General features: G+C 33.0%; 1 protein-coding gene across 1 annotated transcript in view; it reads right to left on the bottom strand.

Annotated features, from left to right (window-relative positions):
• The window catches only part of Csmd3 (CUB and Sushi multiple domains 3), a 1,085,099-nt gene that overhangs the window by 506,965 nt on the left and 564,676 nt on the right, over positions 1-13,458 (bottom strand). Inside the window, exon 13 of the mRNA XM_005381888.2 lies at positions 7,854-7,966. Within this exon, the coding sequence (XP_005381945.1) occupies positions 7,854-7,966 (113 nt within the window). The remainder of the gene's footprint in view (positions 1-7,853; positions 7,967-13,458) is intronic.

The following is a 13,458-nucleotide window of genomic DNA, read 5'->3' on the forward strand; positions in this document are numbered from 1 at the left end:
TTTTGCTCTGTCTCTGTTGTGAAGTTATTGACATAAGATTACAAAAGTTGACTCAAAGAGGCATCAAGTGAAATGACCCTTACGCCTCAGAAAAGAAATTTCCATTCAGCTGGAATCTATACATCTTTGGCCTCAGATGCTGGGTTGATAACTGCATCAAAGAAAACTTTGATTAGTTCAGCCCAAACCTATAGAACCATACAAAATAAGAAGAGATAAGGTTCATTGAAGCCTAGAGTAGTTAAATCACTAGAACAAAAACAAAAGATTGCATGTAGGAAGGCAAAAAAGAGTATACAAGCAAAGAGAGAGAAAATATGTACTACTTCAAAGTAATAAACCCATAAATAAACTATCACAGTAAAATATTCATGACTTTTTAAGAGAAAGAAAATCTGCATTTACACATATTTGAAAATCATTTTCCTTAAATTTTCTAACAAATATTATGTTCTGAAAAGATTTGGAGCCAGAGGAGAAAATTAGAAATTGTTAATTACCCTTAAGCAAAATTATGCAGGCACTTTTATAGTGCTTTTCTACCCTAAAAAATATGTTATTCAAACTATTCCAGAACATTGAAAAATGTCTTTACTCCATTTGCTTATTATCAAAATTACTCAAAACCAAATTTGATAAAACCATGCCAACAGAAAATGCAGTTCAAATTCACACATATAATTATATGAAAAAATTTTACTTAAAATATTAGTAAATTGATGCAAGACTGTACGAAAAGATTTGTAATCATGTTTAAGAAAGATTTACTGGAGTAATGGAAGTATGTCCTAAAAGTAGGAGACCTATGGACATTCTTAAGTGAGTAGCATAACTAAATATGTGCTTGTGTCAATCGATCCTGAAAGTTAGAGAAAAGTGTTTGAACTCCGTAGAATGGGTATACTTTGTTTTCCAAATATCCTTCGCCAGCAAATGAAATGTTCAAATGATAATGCAGTTTCTACCAAAAGAAGATTAAGAAAGAAGTCCCAGGTCTCGTCACTGTTACATGGTAGAATTCTGGAAGTTCCCATGGGCTACAATAGACCCCTGGAAGGAGGAATATTATAACTTTGACAGTGCCGGCAAACACACTCAAGAAGGGAGACAGAATGGAAGGAGAAGTAACTTTCTCTGCTCACATGACAATGCTGAATGAGCATTCAACACCGGAGTTTCTCTCTCCTGAGCCATGCCACTTCATAACAATAAGCCTATACTTAATGACTGGTTGAGTTGCCTGTAATAGCTATTAAATTTATACCTAATTATCATGACACTGAATGTTAAAAAACTAATATGAATAGAAATATTAAATAATACCACTGAATACAACCTATAGATATGAAAACTGACAAATTTATAATAATGATGATAAAATGTAAAAGAAAAATAAATTTGTTATAAAACAGCAAAATAAAGCAAATATTTGAGAATAAAGTTATGAATAATGAAGAACCTATTTTTTTAATGACATAAAATTTAAATTTAGGAACTGAACAAGGACTGATGTGAAGACATAACAGAAGAGTTTTAATATAAGCCTAATCAATATGTAAATTTAATGCAATTCTAATGAAAATTACTAATAATATTATCATATTATTCCAGAAATTACTTTAAAACACAAGTGGAAGATAAATGTATAAGAATTATCAGAAAAATCCTAAAATGGAATGAAAACATCATGGAGCCTTATCCACAAGATATTTCGAACAGAAGAATCTTAAAACTAATGAAATTAGAACAGCATGAATGGTCTTAGAAGAGGATAAAGTAGTTACATATATTCAAATGAACAGGAAACGTGATAAATATAACATTTGAAATCTCTTGGGAAATGATGATCTACCTCATAATGATGTTGGTAAAATAATCTTTACATCTAGGAGAAAACACCCAATCAAAATACGAAAATAAATTCCCAATGGATTAAAGTGTGCAAGGTGAGGGAACATATGGAAATATATTTTAATTTTGACAAAATCTTTAAAGAATGTCCAACACATGCCTAAGTCCAGTTGACATGAGGAATTGCAGTTTACAAAAAAAAAAAAAGAAAAGAAAAGAAGAAAAAATTTGGAATGGAAAAATTTCATTCCACAGCATCTTTACAGATGGAAGAAAATATATGTAATGTGTAATATGAATTAATCTGTAATAATTATGTGACAAAAAGTCCCTACATCTTTATAAGAATAAAAAGACTACACACCAGAAAGTTGGCAAGGAGTAGAATGAGTTAGGTTGTGTGCCAGTCACACTGCTAGGCTATTCTATGATAGCAAATTCATGCAAAACCACATAGGCTCAACAAAAAGCAGGTCATTTCTTCCTGGTGCTGCCTGGGTCAGACAACCAGCAAACATGAATATGTGAGGGGGCTCTGTTTCCAGTTTCAGGCACACAGACCTCAAGGGAAAGCATCAGAAATTTGCCGTTACACCACCTGCACACCATGGCTTCATTTGCATTGATTTGGGAGAGCCTCTGCTCACTGTCCTATGTATTTTGTAGTCACGTGACCACATTTCACTAGGACAGGAAGGGTACTTCTCTGTTATCCAGAATCAAAGGGAAATCAGGTCAGTCATGACCACAGATGACCTCCCCAGAAAATACAACAGAAATTTCCCACAGAAGAGAAAACTAGTGGCGATCATCATTGAAAGTATGAACAATTGCACTGCAGCTACTAAACAGAATAAAGCAGAATTTAAAATTCATCAGATTGGAAATCAACTAAACGATTGGCTAATTTTTATGTTAAGTGGTAGGAAAGGGTCCCCATTTTGCATTTCAGGGAAGGATATAAACATAATTTCAGAAATAATTATTCAGAATATATTACCTCTTTTCAGAATCTGCTTCTCCATGTAAAAAGGGAAGAAAGTATTGTATAATAATTTGTATTTCAATATTTAATGTTGAAATGAAGGCAATGAATTAAAGGACTATTTACTTATGTTGATTACGGCATGCCCATCTTGTGAACTCCTGTGTAGTCATTTAGAAAAAAAAATGATACGCATTTATTGACTGGAAAGACAGTCTTGACATATTCATAGAAATACAGCTGTAGTGGAATATAAGAATATTATCTTATATAAAAATAAGACAAAATACAGACGGATGATAAGAAAAAAGAAAAGAGATTGATGAAGAGAGAAAAAATATAAAATGGAAAGGAAGGAAGAAATCTGTGTACTGCTATAAACACAATGTAAAATCTGCATACCTGATAGTCCTGGTTATTTTCACAGTTCAAATCATTATTTAAAATGCTTCCAGAGGCTGTCTAGAAAATATTGCAATCAACCTCCCAAAATGCTATTCGATGAATAAAAATCCTTTGTCAGTAAATAAACATTTTAATGGATGCTTTTAAAATTTTATTTAAACCTAATTTTGGGTCTAATACCTGTGAATAATTAATTTTGATTTTTTTTGTATTAAGCTATTTTTATCCGCAGCATATGCTCTAATTACTGAAAGACTTGAATTTGGCAAACAGCGGAATTTTTATTCCTCAGCTCTACAATGAAGCACAGGAGCTCTGAGTTCACAGCACATCATTAAAATTAATGATTCTAAATATTTAAGGAAAATAATCATCTTTAATGAAAATGTTCCATTTTAAAATTGTAGGTCATCCCACCAAACCAGATGGCATCATCAAAATTTTAAAATTTAGACATGTATTTTACTTGACAGCTATTTCAAAATTTAAATGTCTAAACAAGTTTAAAATTCTACTAAGATTCTGGAAATAATATATTTTAAAGGCTGCAGTTTGAAAACACAGAATTTAGAGTCATACCATGTTCTTTCTACCCATGTGATCATAAATTGTCTAATGTGATGTGCTTCAGTTTCACCTGAGCAGTGGAGATAATATTATTTTCTTATCTCACAGGATCATTGCAGAAATTCAATAAGACTATACATGTGCTTCCAAGAGTGCATGGCGCTACTCCACAGCACCAGTTTCACTCAGTGAGGGTTAGAGATTAAAAGTACTGGTAAGGATGCATGCTGACATACAGCAGAATGTTAAGAAAATAGTCGTAGCACCTAATTTGTAAAAGGAGGGGGTAATATTATTTTCACAACACTAGAAAGACTGGAGATGTGTTTATATATACTTCTACCATCAGTTTTCAATTAAAGAATATCAAGTAACCTATATGGAAATAAAAAATACAGGTGCTCCCCATTGGGAATCAGGTAGGTTTTGCCCTGTTGGTGTGTCTGTGTGCACATGTGCATGGTGTTTATTTTTATATGTAGCTGATGAGAGAAGGAGGGCTGAGTGATTTAATTCAGCCCTTTAGTGTCTTACGGTCTTCACACTGAGAAACAAGACTAATCTCTCTAGTGGAAATGGACTAAGGTGGACAGTAAGGTTATTCTCCTTTTCAGTAAGAACATCTACTGTCATATCTTGGAATATCATTTTACTGAACACGTAAGTCTCCTGGAAATCAGGATAGTCATACTTTGTTACACTCAACACAGAGTTTGGGGGCTGGGGATTTAGCTCAGCGGCACAGTGCCTGCCTGGCAAGCACAAGGTCCTGAGTTTGGTTCCCAGTAACTAAACCCCCCCCGGGGACAAAAAAAATAGGTTTTAACGAGTTAAAAATAGTAACTTCTGAAAAAGTCTGGTTGCATTTTATGCATTTCTTCTGTAGTACATAACAATCAGTTCTGTGCCATGAACATGATAAATACTAATCAAATAAAATTTTATTTAAAATACAAGGCTATTGTCTTGATTTGAAATATTGGTTGTCTTTTTACATTTTAAACCAGATGCTCTCCAAGCTACAGAGGAAAAAAAAAGTGTTGATAGTTTCAAAGATGGAAGCTGAAGTTCTAAAATTCAAGGCCACTAGTCAACTGTATAATATTTTACATTCCCAGATAAGTTTTTGCCTCTTAGTCTTTGTATAGTACTAAAATAGTAATTTTCAACTTATTTTTTATATCCCTAGGGTTTTCTGTACATTTAAAGGGAATGCAAAGCTGTCTTACTAACTGAAAGTATCAATCTTTTCCCCATTTCTAGTCTATCAGCTTTTAACAAATTTTTCCTATTTTAGTTTTATATTTCATACATGGTATTTGATATCTTAGTTTCTTTAAAGTCAAGTTTCAAAACCTCTCTCTTAGGTAATCAGGAAACAACAATCAAAACACATTGTATGAGACAAAGTCTACTTTACATACTTCACTCATTATTTTTAAAATTTTTAAAACTTTGAGACAAACTGCACAATAAAATATACATTCAGTTTCAAGGAAAGTTACATTTATAGCTATCTTATGTAAAACCTACAGATGACAAAAAAGAAGATACCTTTAGATTAAATCTGAGGTTTATAGCAGGTGTTCCATTTCGGACCAACGCACTACTGCACAGAACGCACGGCAATTATGGGAATTATTTTTAGTAGGTGAAGGTGCTGGAGCTATTTGTACATCAAAATTCAAGAAACTTTTCAAAATTAACCCTGCTTCAAACTAAGCTCACGTCTTAAGCCATGGAATGCAAAAATATGAACCTCAAAGTTAAAAAAATGGTAAAAATTCTGAGAATACCTTAGTTTATATTACATTATTTACATAGAGCAAACAATTTGTTCTGCTTAGCTGAATAAATAATTATGATGACATTAGCACAGGGTGCTGCTAGAAGTATAAGCACACGACATACTGAGCATATGCAGCACAGAGTGTAGAAAATAGAAATGGTCATCTGTGGTGGATAAAGAGTTAAGGAAGATATTACAGAAGGAACATTTGAATTCTGCATTTGAAGATGAATTAAAATTGGAATAGTGATCTAGGTGCTATTTAGTTAAACTTGCAAGAAGAAATGGGTAACCACTTGCTGGGTTCAAGGAATTACGGATAGCTTAATTAATTATAGTGTACACAAAAACTAAAATAAGAACAGAAAAGGCTGGACAACAAATCAGTAGAAGCTTTGGACTTTGCCATCAGGCAATAAGAAATTAGGCATTTTGAGCAAGAGTGTAATATGACCACCTCTTTGACACTGGATGATCACCATTGGCAATGTCTAACATAGACCAGAAGACACAATATGAAAGGGAAACAGAGAAACAGGGAACTATTCATTTAGAAAATCATACGTTTGTTTCAAATATCTCTTCTCTGTGAGACTTATATGTAAATATTTACACATAACTTATTTTGGATTATTATTTTGTGATCTTGCAAGAGATAGAGATTGGGCCTATTCTTTCTATATTTGACAATTTACTTAGTATGTAGCACACTGCAGACTTCTGAAATTTTTAAATTACTCTTGCTGAAAACTAAGCAGAAAGACAATAATATAATGGGAAAATGTTCTACTTTTCAGTGTATTTCCAGTTCTTGAACTGCAAAAGAACAGAGCGCTGTGTAAATACCAACGCATCTCCCCTGCTGTTACAAACTAATCATGAGTTTTAATAACAGAGCTGTATATTTTTGTTGAAGCAACATCACCCACAATTAATACAGTTTCTAAGATTTAAATAACTGTCTTCTGACAGGTGAAGTGTACAAAGTGGAGAAAAAAGAAAAGAGAAGAAAAAAGAATGCAATGATGCCAGATTCCCTCAGTCCTTGTGCTGGGTAAAATAAAAGGAAAAAGAAAATTATCAAGTAGTTTGAACATAAATTCACCTTTCCTGAAGTGTTATAACCTCGTTTTAGTTACTGGGGATAGATGTGGATGTTCAATGCAGGAAGAATAGATTTTCAACTACAATCAGGCTAACACTTTTTTTAAATTCACAATTATACAGATTTTCTGAACTATTCAAATTAATATTGTACCAAATTTAGTTACAAGTAAAAAAATACAGAACAAATGTGCCCGGTCTCCCTGACAACATCATGCATTCATGTCAATGTGGTCAGACACAAAGGCATGGCAGCGGTTGAAACAGGAAACTCAGATGAAAAATTATTATTATGCAAGTCAGAGTTTTTCACAGGCATTGTTTAATTGATAAGATAGAGAATAAAGAATTTTGCCACAATGGTAATAATAAATTCAAGCCACATAACATTCTGATGGCCTGTTTTGCATTTTCTTTTCTTAAAGCAAAAGTTTTAATTGAATTTATTAACAGTTATGAAGTTGCAAATTTGCATTTCTAATTGGTACGTTGTGTGTATATATTGATTTTAGTCAGGGTTCTGTGTGTGTCCAAGATATGCACCATTTCACAACCTATTTTATAAAATTAAGCCAGAATAAAACTAGAACTAGAATAAAATATTTTACTTCTTACATGTAAATAATCACCTGTACCTTGGCCAACACTGGGATGAGTGGTAGGAATTTTATGATTTTGTGCTCTATGATATACTTAGCTGGAGACCGTGTATGTGACCTGATAGCACCACTGATTTATTAGAAAAAATTAGTGCTGGAGAATATTTGGTGATCTAATATCATTACCGTTATATTTAAGTATTTAATGCTCTGCAGAATTTGGCCAGGCGCACTATTTAAGGAACATAAAATTGCATGACATATTCTGCAAAAGACCAGCCTTACAGAGCCAAAGAAACACAAGGACAGCGTAACAGACCGGGAAGATATGAGGGATACAAAATAGACACATTTTAAAGGAAAAAGCTCATTTTATATAAAAATAAGTGGAATCATCATCTTTAGCAAAGAAGAAAATGATTTTTGTTGTAATATATTCTCACTTGTGCTCTAGAAAACGTTTTTGACTTTGTAGATGCAATGAAACTTGAATTTAAAAGTATTCTCTGGTGGTATTAAGATAACATTCCTCGCTGTAGCAAGTTGTCATTACCTTTGTAGTTAACCTTGAAGCCAACAGATCCAACACTCTCATCCGTTTGAAGGTGCAGCCACATTTGGCTACTCATGCTAACTATCAAGTCTGGTACAAAGCTGCCGGTCAGCCTACAAAGAGACGGACACAGAAGGAAAAGATGGGTTATTAACACGCTCTCTGAATGCAAATTATGAGGTGGATGTGCTTCTCAGTACTCTGTTTGCTAGAAAAAAAAAGGACCGTCAGAAAAACTTTCAGGTCTGTGTTGATGTGAGAGACAAATGACATAATTTAGTGATCAAGGTCTATCTTTTTAAAAATATCATTTTATGTGTTTAACTAGGTTAGCTCTTTTATATCCCTGAGGCAAAATTACTGTTTTAGACCATCAGAGAGTCTTACACTTCTTTTGAATTAAAAAGAAAAATGTAATCTATAAGAATCTTCATGTATTTTTAGCATCAAGAATTTATCTCAATTTATCATTTAAAATTTATCAGAACTTTGAAATAGTGTGAAAGACATTCAAATACTGTGTAAACAAACAGTATTATTTATCCTTTGGTAAGACTGCTGTTGAAAATATGAACCTTAATACCCATCACCTAATTGAGAGACTACTCATGTCTTATTTGTTTATTGAAAATAGTTTTATTTAAAGTAAGCTGCTGCATGATTTTTTATGAAGCCTAACTGAACTTATGCATTAAAAATCTCTCATTAAGTAACATAGAGCTTTATAACATAGAAGAGAAAGAACTTCATGCCTCCTCTATCATTAATAATGTTGCGGTCACTTGAAATGAAGCCAAAGGTTCACACAAAGGAAGAAAGCAAATGAATAAATAAGGCCTTTGGAGGAAAAGTCTGTTAAGAATAGGCAGGGGAAAACTGATTCACTGCAGAGTCACTGTCCATAGTAAGAGAGATTCTAACTTCCTGCTAAAAAGGATAAGCTTCTGAAAGACAAATTACTGAACGTTCGCTTACTTTATTGTTAAGGGCACAAAATATAGTTGGAAAAGTACATCGGGAGAGAAAGCATAAAGTTTTGTTCCATCACAAGAGTATTTAATAACTGTCTCCTGGATATATTATAATTAAAGCAGGAGAGGGCAGCACAGATGGCTACATCCTTGATGTAACCATGGCCTCAAGTTGCCTCACTTATTATTCAGCCACCAAACCTGTAAAAATGACATCAAAAACCACATTAGTTACAAGGCTGTGGACTATGTCCACAATGTCTAGTGCACCCATTCGTGCGAATTTATCCCTATGAAACTTAGTAAAATATAAACTGTATATGGTATTATATAAGATATGAGGGACACTGTTAAGACATCAAGATAGTGTGCTTGCTTTGGCAGTATCTATACCAAGATATCAAGATTCTGTAAGATATTACGAAACTTTATATTAATTTTCTCCCTGTCAAAAGGTTAAAATTATGAAATACATGCACACACCTATGTACATTGTTTAACAATATGTGCAAGGTATAGTTGAAACCTACAGGGGGCTGGGGGTTTAGCTCAGTGGCACCGAGCCTGCCTGGCAAGCACAAGGTCCTGAGTTTGATTCCTGGTACTGGAAACCACCCCCCAAAAAGAACCTACAATGAAGATTTAATTTGAAAAAGTATTTATTACAGTAAAATATATATTTTCATCAATCACCTGTAAAGTTCTCCCCCTTGCTTCAAACATAATTATGTTATCATTCTTGCCACTTTTGGAAGCAGGTCTGGGAGTCCAATTTAGTTAGTATCTTTACTAACATTCCTTGATGTCCTGAACGAATTCAGTTCCTTTATCTTTCATGATTATTTTGAGTATGGGCAAAAGCCAGAAGTTGCAAGGTGTCAGGGCCATTAAATAAAATGGGTGTGGACCCATCATCATCTTTGTGTGAGCCTGACATTTTGGTGGGTGTCCATCAAATTTTTGGTGGGTGTCCATCAAATTTTTGATCACAACTTGTAAGGATAGTCATTGAAGCGGGCTTCCAGAACTGCATCAGTAAGCTGCAAGAATTAAGGGATAAATATGCACACAGCAAGAACAGGTACTTTGAGGAAGATTAATGGCGAGGAGTCTTTTTAGGTAATAAATGTTTAAAAACATTTAAACAATGTGGTTTTGATCACATGCCATATATTACACACTATTGTGTGAAACTTCTTTCTATTAAGCTTTGTCAATTTTGAATGTTGGACTGGATTTCTGGTGATTCTTTACATAGTGATCTTACAAACTGCAGTGGAGAAATGCTGCAACTTTATGAAGAAGAGCAAGAACTAAAGCTTGGGGCATGGTGGAAAGTACAGTAAGCTCATTACGAAAGGATGTGAGAGCTCCAGACTTCAAAATGTGCATCAGTTAAGCCATACTAAACATGCTAGTGATCACTGTCAAGTGAATGCTGGAAGTTGCTTTTTGGGAAATTTTAATCACTGCTGTGTATTATATTACCTTATATTCCATTTACTTCTGAATGGTTTTAACAACCTGAAACCTATAGAATGGTATTTTAATAACTCATAAAGGACAACTGACACAAGCAAGCAAAATTATTTCCTCCCTAAGTTATTGTTTTATTGACCATGATTCTACTGAGTTCTCTATTCACTAATAGTGTCTGGGTATGTAAAATTCTGAAACAAAAAATACATACATAATATCTTCCCTTTGTCTAAATGAATATAGTGAACCTACCTTAATTCTCTTGTAAGCTCTTCTTTTGCTGTTTTCCAGAGCCATGAACTGTTCCCCTCTGCCATGTGCGACCCTGCCTTGGAGCCAGTGGAGTATGGACTGAAACCTCCACAGATTGTGAACTTAATGAACCTTTCTTTTCTTAATTTTGGGTTTTGGGTATTTTGTCTCAGCAAGGACAGAAAAGTAACCAAGATAGAATGTCTTTCTTGGGGGATTTGGAGCCATCCCTTTGAAATGTGGACAGCAAAGAGGATCTTCTCTCTATTTCTGTGAGATTTTAAACCTAGGAACAGGGGCTGGGGAAATAGTTCAGTGGCACAGTTTAAGGTCCTGAGTTTGATTCCTGGCACCAGTAAATAAATGAATGAATAAATAAATAAATAAATAAATAAATAAATAAATTCATAAAGAAATAAATTTTTAAAAAACCTAGGCACATGGTCCCATGATACAACTTTGTGCCTCTCAAGAAATGGCAAAATTTTATTTTTCTTTTTGGTAAAGATACCTAACATATACCTAATGCCTGACTCTATAAAAGAGTACTAAGATTTCTTTCTTTTTTTTCATCTCCTCACCACATTGTATAGGATACTCATCACCTTCTATTTTAATCCTTACTCAATGCAAAAAATGTTTCATTCTTCTGTACATTTTGTGGGAAGGATTCTTCTGTACAGCACTGGCAGCTGATTTTATTTTTAAATCAATTTTGTCTCCATTGGGAATCTCATTTAAAACACTGAGTTTTGTTTGTGACTTCCAGGGCTAATTCTTCCTGTCTTCCTCTCAAAGGACTTGATTCACATACACATGTATGATCTTCCTATTGTGGTCAACTGTGTATTTAATCCCACTTGTGTCAGTAAAGGGAATTTTGGGATCATGTTGAAGATTTAGGTCATTCTCATATCACTTTCAGTTGAGGCTTCAAATAGTTTTAATACATTTTTTGGAACTTACTATTTCCAGATGAAAAATATATGATTATTTACAGGCTGAGGAATCTCACTCTGTATTCTCAATGCATTCTGATCTTTCTAATTAGCCCTTGTGCACTTGCATAAAAGAGTAGAAGTCCTAAATAAATGTATTCAGGAAATTTCCTCAAAATCTGATATGGGATCTGAAGAAAAATACAAGATATTTTCAAATTTTTATAAGGTTCAATGACTGATTTTATACAAACATGTAACTTTGGCCTTTTACAGAAATATATGTAATATTTCCTCTTCTAACAGCATGCTATCAAAAGTGATGTGTGAGTTCATTTTGTAAAACTGACTAAGTATGTAAAGTTCACCAAGGATGATAATTGCCGGAAAAATATTCTAACAACAATAACAACCCTGAACATCACCGTTCAGTACCATTTGAGAAAAAGGATCATTTTGAGTAATATAGCTTTAAAATAAAAACATTAAATTACTAGAGAATGATAATCCTATATAAATGTGAGCACACTTAGCTAAATGTAAGTAACTGTGGCTGTAAGTTTATTCATGGACATGGGCTGCATAATGTTTTATTTATTGATTAAATCAAAGGTGTAATATGTATGCGAATTTCTATCATGATTCTTGTGTCATTTGCAACTGTCTTATTTATAACAGAGAGTTTCTTTTTGGAAACTGAATTTGGGGGACAAAATCTCAAAAAATATATCATTGTATCATATGTACTCAACACTTTGAAAGCTTTGTTTATAATAGTATTTATGGGATGAAATTCAAGCTTATTTATATACTCTTTCAATATTTGGCCCTAATCATTTTACCATGGATGTCACAACACAAGTATTAATGATAGAAAAAAATTAACTAAAATGTTTTAAACTTTATTTCTTAGTTCAGTGCCTATAAAATGAATATGCAGCATATATAAAGCAAACCCTAAGTAAACTGTTTTTTCTCAGTAAAAATAGTGTTTTCAAAGAGATAAACATAGAAGTAGTCATCTTGGAAGACTCACAAAGAATAACTATTCCTATATCTAGTAGCTTGTTGTCAGTAATCAAAATGTAAGGGGAAATTATTTTCATGTTGCAATTTAAAGTAACGCTGAGGTCCAAGAGTACATATTTATAATTGTGCAGTGACAGGTCATTAGGATGATGACATGAGATGTCTTGTCTACATGATAGCTGATGCTTTCAATTTTATTGTTTTTCTGGATGTGAATCTTCAGGTAGACCTACAAAACTCTAGGGTTCATGACATGTCTGTGTTGGTGTTTGCTAAGATTACCATTTTCCTGACACTTCTCATGCAATGTGCATTGAGGGAGAATGGTTGGTCACCTCCTGTTAAATTCATGGTCCCATCTAATAGTTTAACTCAAGGCATGGATTTAATATTTTAGAAAATCCAAGATGATAACTGTAGTCATTAATCTCTAAAACTATCATCTTATAATTAACTCTAGTATATATTCTTTCATTAGCTCATGGCAGCTTTGGTAGTTAAGGTAGTAACAAGTAAACACGGGGAGGTATAATTCACTGGAGGGAAGAGATTATTTTAAGGCAAACATCGTGTATAGTAGCATGATGCTATCAATAAATGAACTTAAATTTTAAAACAAAAAATGTTGTGTAGTTTCAAATAAAGACAATATCTGATGCAAAGCTTGTCAAAATATATTTATTGATTACCCTATAGTAATTATACTAATACTAAATAATTATTTATTAGTCTAATGAAAATAAAACTTTTTTTCAGGAAGCTAATATGGCAGCTACTAAATAAATAAATAAATATATTAAAAGTTACATTAACAGATGTATGTCTCTATGTCTATTAAGAATAAAATTGTGTTCCTGACAATTTTATTTTTAATAGACATAGAGACATACTTCTGTTAATGTAACTTTTAATATATTTATTAAATATATTAAAATA

The sequence above is a fragment of the Chinchilla lanigera genome, unplaced genomic scaffold, assembly GCF_000276665.1.
Source record: "Chinchilla lanigera isolate Chin_1 unplaced genomic scaffold, ChiLan1.0 scaffold00016, whole genome shotgun sequence".
Taxonomy (NCBI): Eukaryota; Metazoa; Chordata; class Mammalia; order Rodentia; family Chinchillidae; genus Chinchilla; species Chinchilla lanigera.